The 18988-nt window shown below is 42.6% G+C and overlaps 1 protein-coding gene across 1 annotated transcript; it reads left to right on the top strand.

The window, feature by feature from the left end:
- Positions 1-2238: 2238 nt before the first annotated feature.
- LOC150016997 (zinc finger protein DPF3-like) lies at positions 2239-17978 on the top strand. Its single transcript, XM_090271090.1, has 3 exons — positions 2239-2346; positions 14925-15006; positions 15546-17978. The coding sequence occupies exons 1-3, from the start codon at positions 2266-2268 to the stop codon at positions 15614-15616; spliced, it is 234 nt and encodes a 77-aa protein (XP_090127216.1). The 5' UTR covers positions 2239-2265; the 3' UTR covers positions 15617-17978.
- Positions 17979-18988: the final 1010 nt, after the last annotated feature.

Genomic DNA, 18988 nt, shown 5'->3' with positions numbered 1-18988 from the left:
CCTTGTTTCCTTCCTTCCTTCTGCTCCCTCCTCCCTCCCTCCCATCCTTCTTGATGATTTTGTTTTATTTGTGTCTTCTTTATACAAAAAGATCTTCTCAATTTTTTATTTTGAAATAAAATTATAGCATCATATAAAGTTATTAAATATATTACAGAGAGGTCACATGCACCCTCCACCCAGTTTCCTCCACTGGTACCATTTTACATAACTGTAGTTCAATATCAAAAGCAGTCAACTGACATCGATGCAATTGCAGATCTTATTCCTATTTTATTGGCTTTACATGCCCACACACTGTGTACTTATGTGTGTATATGTGTAATTCTGTGCAGTCTTACCATATATGTAACCACCACCACATTGAGATACAGAACTGCTTCATCATCCCAAAGATCTCTTATGCTCAAGTCCGTTCCTTAAAAACACAATGTGATCCACTCCCTGCCTTGCCTAAAGCCCTTTAATGATTCTAAAGCCCCAAATCCTTAATAAATAAGGGCTACTAATGCCAGCGTAATCTGGCTCCGATGACCTTGCCAGCCGCCTCAGAACCTCCAACTGGTATTTTCTGTCCTATTCCAATCCCAGTGTGCTCTCTGAGAGACTGGGATAGGGAACAACCTTGGCCGGTGTTCTTCTTAGATAGACCTCTGAGATGCTTTCGAGAGTTCATCCAGGCTTTTAATACCAGTCTTCTTTCTCTTCAGGGTCACTGCCAAGGTGTCACTTTGAGAGGGTTGTTGGTCCAGAGCTGGGGGAGGCTCTGGGTTGGATGGCACCTGAAAAGTCCTTGAGAAGCTTTTAGGTCAGCACGCGCCTCGGTATTTCTGCCTGCTCTTTGCTAAGAGGCCCTCCTTGCCCCCATCAACGAGTCCTTTCCATCCCCACTCTCATTCAGAGAATGTGGTTTGAATTTGTGGAGCCCCAAATTTGAAGGGTCCTCATGTTGACTGATAGTATGTACCCCAAATGACTGTGATGTTACTAGCTCTCTGTGGATTTGGAAGGGAGGAAATGGGGGTCTTGTATTGGGATGTGGCTTTGCCAAGGGGTGGTGGTAACACAGGGGGTCCTCACCCCCTGTGAGGGGCACTGGGTTGGTGAAACTAACTCTAATTAGCAACCCCTCCCCCATCTCTAGCATCCTCTTTAGAAGTATATAATCCCTCATGCGAATGAGGCAACACAATGCACTATATAGTGGGTTTGGCAGAGTCGGAGCCCTGGAGAAGGGTGAACCCCCAGCAGTAGGCATAGTTGCCAATTCTTTTGTGATGATCAGTAATGGGCAGATTGACAGCACTGGGAAACCTGGAATCATCATCCAAGTTTCCTTTTTTTGCCAGGTAGAAGGTCACAGGTTTTCACATTCCATGGCTCATGGCTGTCCTCTCACTGCTGGTGTCTCTCTTTTGGGTGAGCTATGGCCAAGGCTCAGTATTGGTCCCCTGGGGCTGTGGGCTCTAAGGTTATGGTTTAATGTCCCTCCCCAGTCGTGTTGTTGGCTTGGAATGGAAAAAAGAGTTAAAGCCAGTGACTAGTCCTTTTAGGATAGACCTGGCCCGTGTCCCCTTTGCTGTGATGCAGCACTTCTTGGCTCTCCCTGCCTGGCTGCTTCCCCAGGGCAGGATGTGGACCCAGCTAATCTCCTGGGCATGGGCATGGAGGCTTTGGATCACAGTGCAGTGCCCCACGGAGCCCGTGAACTCTGCCTCTTGAAAGCTCGCACACTCTTACCCTGTGCCTTGAGGCAGTGGGAACAACTCTGTGGTTCGGAAGGCTCAGTTAGCTTCTGTGTGTTGCTCCTGCCACAGTTGATGCCAGGGCTGGGAGATAACGGGGACTCTCACAGTGCTTCCGTGTGCCGTGTGCCATGTGCTGTGTGCCGTGTGCTGTGCAGTGTCCTTTCTCTCTCTCCGATCACCACTTCCTGGCCTCATGACTGGCTGCACCTCTAGGGGAAAAGGCTCCTAGGGCAAAAGGATTTGGATGGTATCTGTCCCTGGTAAAAGGGTCAATATGCATCTCTTTCTTTAGGCCTTGATTTGATGTCACTGTGGGTGGGAGGGGAGTGTGGATAAGGCCACATCCAGGTTCCTAGTTTGTTTCCCAACACATGCTGCCCCCACCCTCCCTCCAAGCAGAACATAAATGTATTTTCAGTTAGTTGTGATGAGAGGTGACAAGTCAGACCCTCTGGCCCTAATGCTAAGATTTCCATTTCCCCTAGGTCACCCGACCTGCCTGCAGTTCACCCTGAACATGACTGAGGCCGTCAAGACCTACAAGTGGCAGTGCATAGAGTGCAAGTCCTGCATCCTCTGTGGGACCTCGGAGAATGATGTGAGTTTGGGGCTTCCCCCGAGGAGAGAGAAGTCCATGGGGCTGGGAGTCCTTTGAGGGGGGGAGAGGAAAGCAGGACTCTTGTAATTGGATTCCTGAAGAAAGTGTCAGTCAGGACCTTCCCCTTTGACCCCGGGACACCATTGTACCATCGGGACCTCGAGTACCCTTAAGAATAGATTATATTAAAAAGGCAGGATAAATGCTTGATTCTTTTCCTTTATGTATTAGTTTTCAAAATAAAAGGGTGGTTTCAACACCTATTCATGATTAAAACACTCAAGAAAATAGAAATTATGGGATTCTTTCTTAATATGATGAACTTTTTGTGCCTTAGAAGTAAAGCTATGATCTTATTTATGAGGAAACACTAGAGGCATTTCTGCTAAGATCAGGAACTAAATAAGAATGCCCACTATTTCCACTACTTTCATAATTATTTTAGAGATATTAGCTAATGCAATTAGATAAGATAAATCGAAGCATGAGGTGGTAACAAAGTAGTAAAACTATTTTCTTTTTTTTTTTTTAAGTTAAACTGTTTTATAAACTATAATTTTATATTTGAAAAAACCAAGAGAATCAGTTATAAAGCTAACCAAAATATTAAAAGGAGCAGAATATGAAATTACCATGCAAAAATTAATAGCCTTCATAGGCACAAATAATAACAAGTAAGAGGACATAATAGTAGAGAAACTCACAATAGCAACAAAGGAGAAATACTTTAAAATAAGCTTAACAGTAAATGTGTAAAACTTATATGAAGAAAAATTTAAAACACCTTTGAAAAGATGCAGAAGTAGCCTTGAGCAAGTGGAAAGACATTGTGTGGTCTTGGATAGAATGAATCAACATTATAAAGATGTCAGTTCTTCCTAAGTTAATTTACAAATTTAATTCCCAATAAAGACACCAAGTTTTTTAAAATTTTATTTTTTTTTTATTTTTATTTTTATTTTTTTTTTTCTTTGGAATTTTGTTTTAATAGAAAAATCTAGAAACAACCACATATTAAAATTTTATTTTTTTATGGTACTAGACAAATTGATACTGAAGTTCATATGGAAAAACAAGCATGCAAGGATAGCTAAGAAAACAATAAATTTTGAGAGTAGGCTTACCCCACCATATGTTAAAGCATGCTAGAAAGTCTCTATAGACAAATAGACCAATGGAATAGAATAGAAAACCCATAAATTGACCCAACTACCTATGGACATTTAGTATAGGGGAAAGGATGCATCTAAAATTACTGGTTCAAAGATAGACATTTTTTGAAATGGTGCTGGGGCAATAGGAAACATAAAATTAGGCCCACATAATACATAAGAATAATCTCCAAATGAACTGGGGATCTAAATATACAAAAGTAAAATCATATTAGCCCTAGAAAAAAACATGAGTGAATTTCTCTTTAAATATAAGGAAAGATTTTCTGTGCCTCAAAATTCAGAAGCAATAAGAGAAAATATTGAAAAATTTGACTACATAAAAATTTGCATGTGAAAAACAATAAAGTACAGGGGCACTTGACAAACTGGGAGAAAATGTTTGCAGCATATACCACAGATAAAGGGCTAATATCCCTAATATATAAAGAACTCTCAAAATTTGAGAGATAAGGGGCCAGAAATCTGATTGAGAATGGGAGAAAGACATGTAAGACAATTCACAGAAGATGCATAAATGGTCCCAAATTTTTGAGAAAAAAAAAAAAAAGTTCAAATGTACTTATAAAGAAATTCAAATTGAAATGGAGTTTCCATTTCATTCTTTTAAATTGAAAAACATATAAAAAGTATTACAATATATTCTGTTGATGAAACTTCAGGAAAACTGGCACCTTCATACATTGTCAGTGTAATACAACCCTCTGGAGGGAAATTTAACAATATCTAACACAACTACTATGCACTCACCTATTGACTTAGCAATCTCACCTGTAGGAATCCACACTAAAGATATGAGTATACCCACAATGCCATGAAAATACATCTGCATAAGGTTGTTCATGGGTGCATTGTTTATACTTGTAAAATATTGGAAATGACCTAAATGCTCATGTGTAGAACAGTTGAATAATGATGGTATAGCCACACCATGGAGTACTATGCATATGTTAAACAACAAAGCAGGTCTTTATTAATTACTATGGAGTGATTTCCAGGATATATTGTTAAATGAAAAAAGCAAAGTAAAAATATATCTATAATATGCTGCCATTCTTGTAGGAAAGGCATAATGAAGTATCTATGTACCTGTTCACTTGTATGAAAGAAATACAGAAAGTATAAGAAATGGGGAAATCGGGGAGGGATAATATGGATAAGGGGGTGACACTTCTCTGAGAATGCTTTTTTGTATAGCTCTGAGTCTTAGAACCAGTGTGTTGTTTCAGATCCCCTATAATAGATAAATACTGAAAAACAACCAGGATGTGGTGGGAACCGAAAATGGGATATGAACAGTGACAAATGACCCTAACTATAATATAAATAGATAACAAGGCCATACTGAAGGGTGGGGTAGAAAAGAACTAACGTAAGTGACTTTGGAAAGTAGTATTTGTTTATTTTGGGGCTAAAAACAGAAATAACTATACAAATTTTGTACTCCAGTGAGTAAATTCGTTTTTCAGGTATGTGAACTAGTCATACTGAAACTTCTTTACAAGTATACAGGTCTGAACTAATATATATTGTGAATAACGAGAGTCGGGTATGTGAGTACCTACACACACATTTATTATTTCTTAACTCTGTTGGCTAGCAGGGCCTAGAAGCAATGACAACTCAGATATTGGTTTCTCAATACAGTTGACCCTTGAACAATGCAGTGTTAGGGGTGCTGACCCCCACCATACAGTCAAAAATCCACTGTATGACTTTTACTCCCCAAAATCTTAACTACTGATAGCTTATCATTGACCAGAAATCTTACCAATAACATAAACAGTCAATCAACACATATTTTATTTATTACCTATATTATTTATTATATTATTACAATAAAGTAAGCCAGAGAAAAGATCTTCTTTTTTATAATTTATTTATTTCTTTGTTTCTTTATTTCTTTATTTTGTTTTATTTTATTTTATTAGAGAGAGGGGAAAGGAGAAAGAGAGGGAGAGAAACATCACTGTGTGGTTGCCTCTCACTCACGCCCCCAACTGGGGACCTGACATGCAACCTAGTCATGTGCCCTGACTGGGAATCGAACCAGCGACACTTGGCTCACAGGCCGACGCTCAATCCACTGAGCCACAGCAGCCAGGGCAACAGAGGAAAGATTATTAAGAAACATCATAAAGAAGAGAAAATACATTTATAATATTTATTGAAAAAAATCTATGTCTAAGTGGACCCACATATTTCAAATCTGTATTGTTCAAGGGTCAACTGCACTATTCTCCAATAAAAGGAACAGGGATCCTTGGAGAAATGGCTGATGCTAGGGCTGGAGCTAGGAGAAGAATATGGGGGGGGGGGAGCGGGGAGGCAAAAGCTAGTTAATAATAACAATAACAATAAATAACACAATAATTAATAAGTAAATAATAATATGAGAATAAGCTCTTTCCTGACTCACAACTGTAAACCTACTTTTGCTTATTCCCGTATAAGTGGAGCCTGGAACATACTGTGGTGCTAGAAAGTAAGGACATGTTCAGAAATTGATACGGCAAATCTGAAGGACACAAGAACCACCTGAAGGAAATCCTAGTAACAAATTCTGGGTCAATTTGAGCAACAAAGTAAATAATGATAGTATTGGATTATAACTCAAAAAACAAAATACATGTACATACTGATGTTTTTAAAAATTGAAAATAAATAAATAAGTGGGGAAGAAATAAACTTTTCCTTAGGGCTGAATTCCAATTAATAAATGTAGAAGGAAGAGGGACATCACCAGTAGGAAAACATCACAATTATGGTTGTTGTAAGCAAGAATCATCAATTGATGCTAAAATTAGTAGGCAAAAGTATGATGAGAAAGAGAATTTTGCATAATCTCAAAGTATCTCTCCCACAAGATTACTTATTAATGTTACAAAGAGAAAAGTTATAACTTTACAGTGGAGAAACTGGCAGACACTACCTTAACTTTATGATCAGAGTAACATTACTAGTAATAAAATAGATTAGTATCAGTGCCCCCTGATATGATGCACTGAGAAAGCATAACATTTCTTTTGTAGTTTTCTTGCCAAAGAATGCATACCCTCAATCTTTTCATGAAAAAATATCAGACAGACTCAAATTAAATGATGTTTTATAAAATCACTGGACTGGACTCTTCAAAAGTGTCAAGGTCATGAAAGACAAAGAAACCAAAGAACTGTCACAGATTCAAAGACATCAAGAAGACATGACAGCTTCCGGTCAAGATGGCAGTGTAGGTAAACATGGTACTCGCATCCTCCCACAACAAGATCAAAATTACAACTAAACTACAGAACAATCATCATTCAGAACCACCTGAAATATAACTGAACGGAAGTCCTGTGACTAAGGATATGAAGAAGTCACATCGGGACTGGTAGGAGGGGTGGAGACATGGAATGGGCTGGTCCCCCACCCACGTATGGTGAATGAAAATTGGGAGGGGTATCTCAGCTGTGGAAATTTCTGCTGAGTGAGGGGTCCAAGACACAAACCAGGCCCCCAGCCCAGGGTTCTAATGCCAAGAAGAAAAGTCCCCATAACTCTGGCTGTAAAAACCAGTTGGGAGTGTGGCTGAGTCAGATGAAAAGCTTCTGGAGACCTAGACAGTTCCTTTTAAAGGGCCCGTGCACGCACTTACTCAGATTCTCTCACTGTGAATGCTACTGCTATGGCAGCAGCTCCAAAGGCAACAGAGACATTGGAGAGGAATCAGATTGTCTGGCTTCAGGACAAGACTGGAGGTCCTGCTTTCTCCCAGACAGAAGTGCTGGCAGAGGCCATTTTTCCTTTTCTGAGCCTCCCCCGAAGAGAATGGGCAGGTGAGGGCCATATCTGAGTTTCCATCAGCCTGGCTCACACTGTTCACTTTGTCCTGGTGATTCCCTTAGAGCCCACTCACCCAATTTATGGGGCCACTCAGGCTGTTTCCATTGGCTTTTCCATACAAATAGCCTCTCTTGGCTCTTGCTTCAGACTTTCCTAAAATCTCTCAAACAAGCAGCATCTGGCTTTGGCATGCCCTGCACCTCTCGCTACGTGGACCCAAGCCCAGCACTAGCCACAGCTGCCCTTGGTTCATAGCTTGGCCTCTCCTGGGCACCTCCAAGCCCAGTACAAGTAGCAGCCATCTGCAGATCACTTTTTAGCTCATGCTGGGTGGCCCCAAGCAGAACACAGGCGATGACTGATCTTGGCAGGCACCTCCTTGGAGGCCCCAGAGCCAGTACACCCAGTGGACAGCTTCAAACCATGTTGAAGCACCACCGAACCACCTCCACAAGTGACACACTCCAGGGGCGGACTCAGGGGGCATCAGAGCCCTGCTGAAGTAAGTCCTGTTCTGTGGGGTGGACCTCTGCACAGCTAATAGTCCACAGTAATTGGTGGTTGTAGCCAGTCCTTGAAGCCAATCAACCTGGAGGTAAATCCTTCCCATTGATGTGCCAATAGCAATCAAGGCTCAACTACGATAGGAGGGTGTACAGAACCTGTGGCATTAGGGGGGTGAACCTTGAGTACCCAGCTCTGGTGAATGGCAAGGATGTGCCACTGGACCCTATAGGGCACCTACTACATTAGGCCACTCTACCAAGCCCATGAGATGTAACAGCTCTACCTAATATGTAGAAACAAACACAGGGAGGTTGATGAAATGAGGAGACAAAGAAACATGTCTCAATTGAAAGAGCAGAACAAAACTCCAGAAAAAGAACTAAACAAAATGAAGACAAGCAAATAGATGCAGAGTTCAAAACACTGGTAATAAGGATGCTCAATGAACTTAGGGAGAACTTCAACAGCATAAAAAAGGACATGGAAACCATTAAAAAGAACCAGTCATAAATGAAGGATACACTAACTGAAATGAAGAATAATTTATAGGGAATCAACAGCAGAGTAGATTTAGCCAAGAATCAAATCAGTGATTTGGAACATAAGAAACAAAAAACGCTCTATCAGAACTGCAGAAAGGAAAAAGAGAATTTTGAAAAATGAAGATAATATAAGTAGCTTCTGGTACAACTTCAAGTGTACCAACATTCACATTATGGGGGTGCTGGAAGGTGAAGAGAGAGAGCAAGGAATTGAAAACCTATGTGAAAACATAATGATGGAAAATTTCCCTAACTTGGTGAAAGAAATAGGCATACAAATCCAGAAAGCACAGAGAGTCCCAAACAAGACAATACCAAAGAGACCCACACCAAGACATATCATAATTAAAAGGCCAAAGGTTAAAGACAGAGAATGTTAAAAGCAGCAAGAAAAAAGCAGTTAGTTACCTACAAGGGAGCTCCCATAAGACTGTCAACTGATTGCTCAATAGAAACTTTGCAGGCCAGAAGGGATTGGCAAGAAATATTCAAGTGATAAAGAGCAAGAACCTACAACCAAGATTACTCTACTCAGCAAAGCTATCATTTAGAATGGAAGGACAGATAAAGAGGTTCCCAGACAAGAAAAGCTAAAGGAGTTCATCACTACCAAACCAGTATTATATGAAATGTTAAGAGGTTTCCTTTAAGAAGAAAGAAAAGATAAAACATATGAATAATAAAATGGCATTAAAAGGTCTGTCCAGAAGGTATCCAGCCACATAATATAAAAAATAGAGACATTTATTGAAAAAGGTAGAAGATATAAGAAACATTGTACCTAGGACATGACACCTTAGTCCCCTTCTAAGTAGGCACCTTGGAACCTCACACAGTTCTCCCAATCACCATCAGCTTCCCCGTCATATTTTCCTGAATCTCATCAATGATCTGAAATCTCTTCCCTTTGAAAGGTGATTTTAGTTTGGGGAAAAGCCAAAAGTCACAGGGCACCAAATCTGGGCTGTAGCAGTGACTGATTTACCTGGGTGACTTGATGTTTCACAAAAAGTCACTGCACAAGACATGATGCATGAGCATTGTTGTGATGAAGCTGCCAATCACCAGATGCCCATAGCTGCAGCCTTCTGTATCATCTGAATAGTTCTCTTAGAGGGATGTTTACGTAATGCAAAATTCGATGCAGATTCATTGCTTTACTTGCTCAGTCATTTTGAGTGTGATGGCCACACAGTACACGTGCTCACTCAATGGCATTCCCCACTGACTAGTACAGAGAAGTTGTCATTATTCATGCGTGTGCATTTCAGTCCACTCTCCTTGGCTGCCAGGTTACATTGATGTTGTGCTAACTGTTCTCATATTAACAATGGCTGGACTTTTTCTGCATAGACCTCGTATATATCTATCACCAATTAAATCTAAAAAACAAAATAAATGGACAAGCAGCACAGAAACAGACTCATAGATACAGAAAACATTTTGACAGTTGAGAGATGTGAGGAGGTCAGGGGCACTGGTGAAAATGGTGAGGGGATTAAAAAGCACAAATTGGTTGTGACAGAATTGTCATAGGGTTGTAAAGTACAACACAGGTAATATAGTCAATAATATTCTAATAACTATGTATGTTGTCAGATGGATACAAAATTTATTGGGATGGTCTCTTAGTAAGTTGTATAATGTCTTAATCAATGGGGTGTACACCTGAAACTAATATAATGTTGTATGTCAACTGTAGCTAAAAAATAAAAAATGATTTAAAAAACATGAAAAATAAATGCAATGTGGGATCTTCGGGAAAAGGACATAAGTGGGAAAACTGGTGAAATTCAAATGAGGTCTGCAGTGTCATGCTAATGGTAAGTTCCTGCTTTTCCTGATTGTACTATGATAATGTCAGATATTAACAGGGAAAGCTGAGTAAAATGTGTACAGGAGCTCTACCATGTTTGCAACTTTCCTTTAAGACTAAGTATTTCACCCTGGCTGCTGTGGCTCAGTCGATTGAGCGCTGGCCTGCAAACCAAAAGGCTGCTGGTTTGATTCCCAGTCAGGGCACATGCCTGGGTTGCAGGCCAGGTCCCCAGTTGGGGTGCGTGAGAGGCAACCACACATTGATATTTCTCTCTTCTCTTTCTCTTTCCCTTCCCCTCTCTCTAAAAATAAATAAATAAAACCTTAAAAAAAACTTGGAAAGCAAATGTTAAAAAAAAAGACTAAAAATATTTCATTAATAATAAATCAGAAAATAATAGGATGTTTCCTAGCATCTTTCGAAGGTGACAAAGTTTTAAAAAAATAGTATCTTTATGAACTCAAGGATTTAAACATATTTGATTTATTTTAATCCATTACAGTTAAAATTGGTGGGAACATAATTAGGGTGGATCATGAGTTGTTGTCTTTTGACTCAGGCACCTTGAGTCCTCATGACCCCAATACTTTGATAGTTTCCTTGTTTTCCAGTATGTAAAAATATTAATTCATTTCAAGCTCCAGACCTGGAATTAGCTATTTGTCCAAGGATTTCTGGTTTCTTTTAGTGGGCAATGGCCTTTAGAGTGTATGATATGGATGCCAGGGGTGCTGATTTTTACTGTGTTATTCATCGTTTGGGGCATTTTCAATGGACAGAGCTAAGAAATATGTTTTGTTTGTTTTAGAGATAAAATGCACCATACATTTATGCTGATACTTTCAATTCACACACAAGACCAACTATAGGGTTTTTACTTAACGATATCAATCTAGCTATATTTTCTTTCAGTTATGTCAAAATTGTTTCTTCTCAATACCAAGTAATCACCTACTACACAAAAGTCTCTCAGTTCCACTATTACCACCAACAATATGATTTCTGAAAAGAGATACACACCCACACATATATATACACACATATTTGCACTTATTTTTGTTCTAAGATATATTTGATTAAGTATGTACAGTCAAACTTTATTTTGAAGTCACTTGGGGTGGTAGGTAGTAAGGGTAAAGGGGGCCAAATATATGGTGACAGAAGATGATTTGACTGTGTGTGGTAGGCACACAATGCAATATGCAGATGATGTATCATACATACGTACACTTAAAACCTATGTGATCTTATTAACCAATGTCACCCCAATACATTTAATTTAAAAAGTCACTTGGAATAGTTTCTTTCTGTATTGTTATACCACCAACTAATACATAATTAGATAATTTTGTTTCATTTTTCTTTTATTTTTAGGGACAATTACAATGTGAATTTTGCTTTATGAGTATGTAAAATATTTACTGGTTCCAAAATCAACTTTATAAAATAAACAGTATATTTAAAAAATCTAGCTTCTACCCCTACCTGTTCTACACTATCCTCTCACTTTGCTTATAGGTAACCATTTTCAAAAATTAAGTTTTATCTTTCTATTTTGTTTTAATGTAAGCATATGTATGTGCATATGAATCTAAGAAAATGGATGCATTTTCTTGGTAACAGATATGCGTATTTTATTCACTTCTCTTTTCTACTGAAAATCCTGGAGTTTACTCTATAGCAATATATAGATGTAATCTTTTTTCCTGCCTGTAGCTGCATAGTTCTTCATTACTTTATTCAACCAGTGTCTTATCGATGGCCTTTTGGGTTGATTCTGGTCCTTGGCTTTACAAATAGTGTTAATGCTGAGGTTTTTTGTAGACTTCACAGTTGTAGGGGACGAATAAAGGAGTGAGGCTGCCTGGGCAATAGGGTTCCTCTTGCATAGTCAGGGATTTATACTGCCTATCCCAGATTGGGATTCCTAGTCTTCTGGAACTGAGAATAGGTGGATCCTGGTTGTTGGATACTTGGGGGTAAGAGGTCCTTAAACTGTGTTTCTCATGGGGGTCAATATGAGTTGGGGGTTTTGGTAGTTGTGACAGGCAGTTACCTTTAAAAACAGATGGGAAAGAAGAGAATATGGTCTTAGATAATGATCAACCCCATGCAGAAAACACTTAAACCCCCAGATGCCTGGTTTCCCTTTAAGAAAGTTCAATCTGGGTAGTCTTCCTTCTTGTGTTTCTCATGTCAGGACTATATAGGGGTTATCAGTGCCTTCAGGGCTTTAGTAACACTGTTTCTGATAAGTCTCTCCCTATTTTCTGTCCTCACCCTAACTTCTCTCTCCTCATATTGTCCCAAAATCATATTGTCAAATAGCTTACTTCTGCTCTATCATGGTGTAACGTCTTTTTTGGAGTAAACCACACTGTCCTGTTTTCATTCTGCTTCTCTACTGCTTCTGAGTCTCTTTTTTTTCTCTCCCTGTTCCTTAAAGTTGATGTTCCCCAAGGGTCTATTCTTGACCTTTTTCTCAGTAACTTTTATGAGTTTTGACTTTTCAGAAGTAGCTTTTCAATGAAAGCTATAGGTTTACTCTTTCCTCAGGAAAATGTACATTTATTTCTACCTATATACAAAGTTGTGCGTTTAATTTCAAGGAGTTTGTGGACACCCCCTCATGAGCCCAAGTTCAAGGACATCTTCTTTCACATACCTGGGCTTCCTCTGCTATTTAATCACAAATGACTTCCGAATCCATACCTCATGCCCAGACCTCTTTTCTGATCCCCTCATGCCTCTAGGGCACCCCTCCTGGGTGATCTGTAGATCTACAGAACATGTCTGTAGCTGAGGTTACCCTCTCCTTCCACAGATTGGTTCCTCTGTCCACGTCTCTGGGTAGCTGCATCGTTTGGTTTACTAAGTCACAACCCAGTAGAGGTTCTTGATTTCTTTCTTATCACTCTCCACATGTAATCAATGACTCTTAAATGGGAGCAAGACCCTTTGTTTCCCCCCATGCCACAGCCCTATTTCAGGTCACCATCACCCCTCACCTGCTCTCACCTGGATGGCTATAGCAGCCTCTTAACTGGTCTCTGGCTGCCTCTAGAAGCAACCTTTCTCCACCTGGGTATCTATTTTTGCACAGTAGCTAGTGAAATCTTTCTTTTTAAGAATTATTTATTTATTTATTTATTTATTAGAGAAAGGAGAAGTGAAAGAGAAAGAGAGGGGAGAAACATCGATGTGTGAGAGAAACATAGATTGGTTGCCTCTCATACGTCCCCGACTGGGGACTTGGCCTGTAACCCAGGCATGTGCCCTGACTGGCAATCAAACCAGTGACCTTTCAGTTTGCAGGCCAGTGCTCAATCCACTGAGCCACGCCAGCCAGGCGAGATCTTTCTAAATTGCAGGTCTAACCATGTCACTTCTCTGTTGCTAACTCTTCAAAAGCTTCTTATTGCCCCACTGAAAAGTCTTGGCATGATACAAAAGGCCTTTCACAATCTCCCTCCTCATTGCTTGCTCACCGGGGTTTCCAACTTCAATCTACCTTTTCCGGGATCTCTGCACTGGTGGGAGCCAAGGTGAGACTTGATACAAAACTTAACTTTTCAAACATCTTATAAGCTATCAAAGCAGGTCCAAAGATCACTGAATAGAACAGGACTGAACCTAGAGGATGGGGACCTGGTCACGCTTACTGAGGAGCTACTCTGTGCTAGGAATTTCTGAAGATGATACAGAGACGAGTAAGACAAAGTTCTGTCCCAAGGGCCTCATAAAGGAGTGGACAGAAAAGGCATGTTGCAAACAAACTGTTCAACAGAATAGTGAGATGTCTGCCACATACAGGCTCTGTAACGTAAAGGAAAATGCAATTAAGTGTCATAAGAAAGGGAAAGTACTATGGGGATTCAAGAGGGGATAGAGAATTTCCAGGCGAAGTAGATTAGTGAAGTCTTTGTGAGAGATAAGGGTTTGAAGACTTGAAGGGTAGGTGGGGAATAGTCAGAAATGGTGCTGAAGAGAAAGGGTCAGGGACTGGGAGACCCTCCAGGCAGAGGGACCTGGGGGAACAAAGGTGCATACTGTGTCCTTGGACATGAATCACAGCTAGAGGGTTCTGTTTGCACCTGGGCTCCAGCCTCCAGCTCCTAAGGTTTTGGGGAGTGAAGAATAGCTTAATTTGCATTTCTCTACCTTTGCGTAATGAAACCCTGAAATGGTTCTGTGGTGTCATGGATGTTACCACCAAGTATGGTTGCTGTGTGTTTTATAGATGAAAGGAGTGACATTCAGAGGAGTTCAAGTAAAACCTTGAAGTGTGTAAAGTATGTTCTATGCACTAGGCAATCGTCATGGAATATAGACATGCATAAATTTAGTTCTCTACCCTTACAGAAGCAGAGTTATTGGCTGTGGGAGTTCAGAAGAATAATAAATTGCTTTAAGCTTAGATGCAAGCTGGTAGTCAAGAAAGACTTCCTGGAGGAGGTATGATTTGAGCAGAATCCTAAAGTAAAGTAGGATTTGCATAGCTGGAGAGGCAGAAGGTAAAATTCCAGGTGTGGACAAAGCACAGGGCATATTCAGGGGACAGTGAAGACTCTAAATGGGTTCTGGAAAGGGGCATTTAGGGAGGTTCATCTGTGGAAATAAAGCTGTTGGAGTAGGTAGGGCCCAGACGTTGGCCTTAAATAAATAATTCAGTCTCTCTCTCTCCTCCTTGCCACCTACTCTGTATTCCACCAGGACCAGCTACTCTTCTGTGATGACTGTGACCGTGGCTACCACATGTACTGTTTAAATCCCCCTGTGGCTGAGCCCCCAGAAGGTAATGGTGACGAGATTGACAATCACAACCACGGCTACCACTGCCACTTACTGAGCCCTCACTATGGTGCAGGCCTTGTGCTAAGGGCTTTTCATATCCTATCTCATTTAATCGTCACAACCCTACGAGGTAGGTATGACTGCTACCTTTCTATAGATGAAGAAACTGAGTCTCAGTTCAACCAGCTGAAATTTCAACTTGAGGACCAGAGAGATGTTTCCCAGACGTGTGGCTGAGATGGTGAGGAGTGTGAGCCTCCAGGGGAACTGGCCCAGGCCCGGGGATGCTGGTGAAGAGGCGCAATCAAGGAGGGAGGGTCTTGACAGCAGTTCAGCGGGTCACCTCTGAGCACTTACAGTTTTCTGAGCCGCACTTGTCCTCTGCTGAGCTGCAAACCCCAGCCACGCGTTCAGGACTGGGACTTTGTCTCTGAATTGTGAAAGTCAAAAGAACACAGGGCGTCCGAGAAGTGAGGGCCCCGGGGCGGGGCTTGAGGGTTGGGAGAAGTGCTGCTAGTAATGTGGTCTTGTTTCCTGTAGGAAGCTGGAGCTGCCACTTATGCTGGGAACTGCTCAAAGAAAAAGCCTCAGCCTTCGGCTGCCAAGCCTAGGCCTCCAGCTCGCAGCAGGTGACTTGCTGCTGGAGAGGTCGAACCAGAGCCCAGTTCAAACCAGATCGAGCCCCTGCTCCCATGTATGCAGACAGACCAACTGTAAGGAAACCAGTGATCACAGAGGGCCTGGGGACGTGGGACCAGGAGGGCGAGTGCCTGCTTACCTCCCGCACACGGGTTCCTGCACTCCAGCCAGCCAGCCCCTCCTTGTTTATCCCGGAAGGATCTTGCCCTTTGAAGAACAGTCCCACCCTGGCCCTGTGGGACCCTCTCACGTTTGCCCCGGCCCTGCGGCCCTCACTGGTGCCCATTGTAAGGGACCGCATTTTGTGGCCACCCATCTGATATTCACATGTAGTTTGGTGTTTTCTATCTATTGTGTTCTAAGAAATCTCACAGCTTCCTGCCTCCAGCGTGGACTCTTCATCCTGAAATCAGCAGAGGAACAAAGGGCTGGAAAGAAGTTGCTGTTTATTAGAGGGCTCCCTGGAGGCCATCTTGACGGTGAAAAATCCCTCCTTGTTCCATGGTCTCTGTGAAGAGGAAGAGCTTTCTGGACCCCCCAGCAGATGTCCAGGGGCACCCACAGCCAGGGTGGTCTCTTGATGGGGCCAGGTGGGGAGGTGGAGGCACTGAGGGGTGGGAGGAAACATTGTAAAGGCAGTTCTGAGGCCCCGCAATAGCCGATAAGTATTTATGACCCATCGGGAGTGGCTTTACAAGGAGCCAGGTTATGCAGTGCCTTCACCTTCAGAACTGAGGCACCCTGGGGGTGAGACAGGCCACAGCCTGTGGGCAGAGGAGTATGTTAAGACTGCCTCCCCACCAGCCTGGACCTGGAGCTTTCCCTCGTGGCACCCAAGAACCAGGAAGGTGAGTGAAGAGGGCTGCCCAGTCAACAACGTAGATGTTGCTAAAAAAGACTGCAGCTTTGAGGGACCCTTCGGTATTGATGTGACACCGTGAATTCCTTTTCTCAAGGAATTGCTTCCTTCCACGAAGTGTATGTCTGCCATTGTCTACTGAGATCTGACTCTGGAAATTTTAGGTTAGGGGAGAGATGATTGTTACTGAAACAAATAATTGGGGGGGATGTGATTATTTATGATCAAGGTGGCAGCAGTGCAGAACCCTGTGCATGAGGGCTGCCTTTGTCTCCTCAGCTCCCCAGTATGTGATGGACGCTTGCTTTTCTTTTTCTTTTTTTAATGTATTGAGAAGAAAAGTGGCGAGGCTCAGACTGCGAGAAGTCTGTGTTGGAAGTCCACCCCATGGGCTTGAGCAGAACGGGCTGTCTTTGAATCTCAATAGCAGGGGCAACAGCAGCAGCACACAATAACTGACACATTTCTGGAAAAATCATTTGCCCAAAGGGCAGGTCTCGGCGAGCAGGACCCTCGCGCATGCTCGGCTTCCCTGAAGTCAGCGCCATCTCTGTGGTCCAGCTGCTTACAACAAAGGCCGAGGTTATTTTTAGCCCTTCAGCTCCTGAAGAAGCCCCGGGAGACCTGCAGACGGGGGCTAGTTGGGCCACTTCAGCCCGCTGCGGTGTTCATGCTGCAACTTGGCGAGAGCCTTCCTCCCCGGCTAATTGCTCTTGCCAGTGGGCCCAAGGCGGCCTGGCATGGAGCCGAGCTGGGTTGGTCTTCCTCAGTTCTTTGCAGTGACCTGTGGCAAGAGATGGGGGTCACTCTCCTGCAGGGACCTGTGGCCTTGGAGTGCGTTATACGCATACGTAATGATTGCATTTAAAGGGCTCTGTCCAGATGGGATTGCATCTTTCTCATAAGATAGTCCCTTTGCCCTGCTGGTTGGTGAAACGGGGATGCTGGAGGCTCGGGAAGGTTTGGAGAGCTGCTGCGTTGTCACGTCATTTGTTTACTCAGGAGGGTTACACCAGAGGGACACACTTCCTCTCCCGACTGCTCTGGCTCTCTGTCCCACACCCCCATCCTCAAAGGCCAATTATTGGTTTTGAAAATCACTTCAACTTAATTTTTGGAAAAAAGTTACCAAAATAGTCCCCAATACCACAATGGCTGAAAAGTTTAAAAAGCAAATTTGAAACCAAAAACCGCAGCCCTACTACTTGACAGACCCTCTTGGGAGTGTGTGCAAATCTGTTCCCCACCTGAATGCAGGTGCTGGGGGAAGTCCTGTCCTATCTCCAGCTACACCTGCTGCCCACCTGTGAGGGTGGGAATGAGTCTTGCAGAAAAGGAGGGGCTCTAATTCCCTTCCCACTTTCACTCCCTACAGGAGGAGCCCCTCCCCTTCCTCTCTTGAGAGCTGTTTCTCCATCTGGAAAGTGGGCCTACCAAAGCCAGCTTGTGGGATGGCACTTTCTGGGTACTTAAGCAGGCATGTGTCACCTTCTGTATCGAAAAAAAGAAGGTGATATTAAACTTCACATTGGTCTTTCTTTGAGCCCCAGAGAATGAGCCAGAAACATAGGGTGCACATGAATAATTAGGGTTTTAGCTTTGCCTTTGGTATTGAGTAGCTGTGTGACCTTGGGCAGGTCACTCAACATCTCTGAACCTGAGTTGCCCATCTGTGAAATGCAGATAATAACATTTGCTCTGCCTATTCCACAGCCACGCTGGGAGACCTAAAAAGCATAATGTGACATAAATAACGCCTGGAGAGCAGTGCTTATCAGGGAGGGACTCCGAATAATTTCTAAGCCCCCTTTCTAGTGTGAGTTAGCCAAGGTTAGATGCCTTTTGAGAATCTCCTTTTTTTTTTTTCATCACTGTGTGGTTGCCTCTCACTTGCGCCCCCAACTGGGAACCTGACGTGCAACCTAGTCATGTGCCCTGACTGGGAATCGAACCAGTGACACTTGGCTTGCAGGCTGATGCTCTATCCAGTAAGCCACAGCAGCCAGGGCTGAGAATCCCCATTTTGACCAAAGGGGGATTATGTTTTAAGGGCCGTGCTGCCTGTGGTCAGGACCACTAGGCCAAAGCTGTGACAAGGAAACTGTGACTATGCACAGGTCTTTCTGTGGTGGGAAGTGAGGGGTTTTCCCTCCGGTTGGGGGCTTCAGACTGAAGTTACTTGAGATTCTTCCTCTACGAGAGCAGTGCAGCCTGGAGCGGGGAGCTGGCTTCTGCACGGGGCTATGATGTAGTCCAGTGGGACATTCACTTACACTTTTTGGTTTAAGGCCTAGCTCCCCTGCTTTCTAGCTAGTTGACATTGGGGAATTGACTTGACCTTGCTGAGGCTTATTTTCCACACCTGTAAGGTGGGGAGACATGGCCTATCCATCAGGCTGTTACAGGGATTAGAGGTAATGCTTGTGGAAACCCTAGCAGCGGGCTTGGCATGGAGGTCCTCGCAGCACAGTAGCTGTTGTCATCG

The sequence above is a fragment of the Furipterus horrens genome, unplaced genomic scaffold (genome assembly GCF_987537825.1).
Source record: "Furipterus horrens unplaced genomic scaffold, mFurHor1.1.pri manual_scaffold_3, whole genome shotgun sequence".
Taxonomy (NCBI): Eukaryota; Metazoa; Chordata; class Mammalia; order Chiroptera; family Furipteridae; genus Furipterus; species Furipterus horrens.
This window is presented reverse-complemented; position numbering and strand designations above follow the sequence as displayed.

Bases quoted from the DNA above. Each gene is read 5' to 3' on its own strand.
- LOC150016997 (XM_090271090.1), top strand. From the start codon at position 2,266: ATGACTGAGGCCGTCAAGACCTACAAGTGGCAGTGCATAGAGTGCAAG. The intron at 2,347-14,924 runs GTGAGTTTGGGG...GTATTCCACCAG, and splicing joins GTGGGACCTCGGAGAATGAT to GACCAGCTACTCTTCTGTGA. The intron at 15,007-15,545 runs GTAATGGTGACG...TGTTTCCTGTAG, and splicing joins TGTGGCTGAGCCCCCAGAAG to GAAGCTGGAGCTGCCACTTA.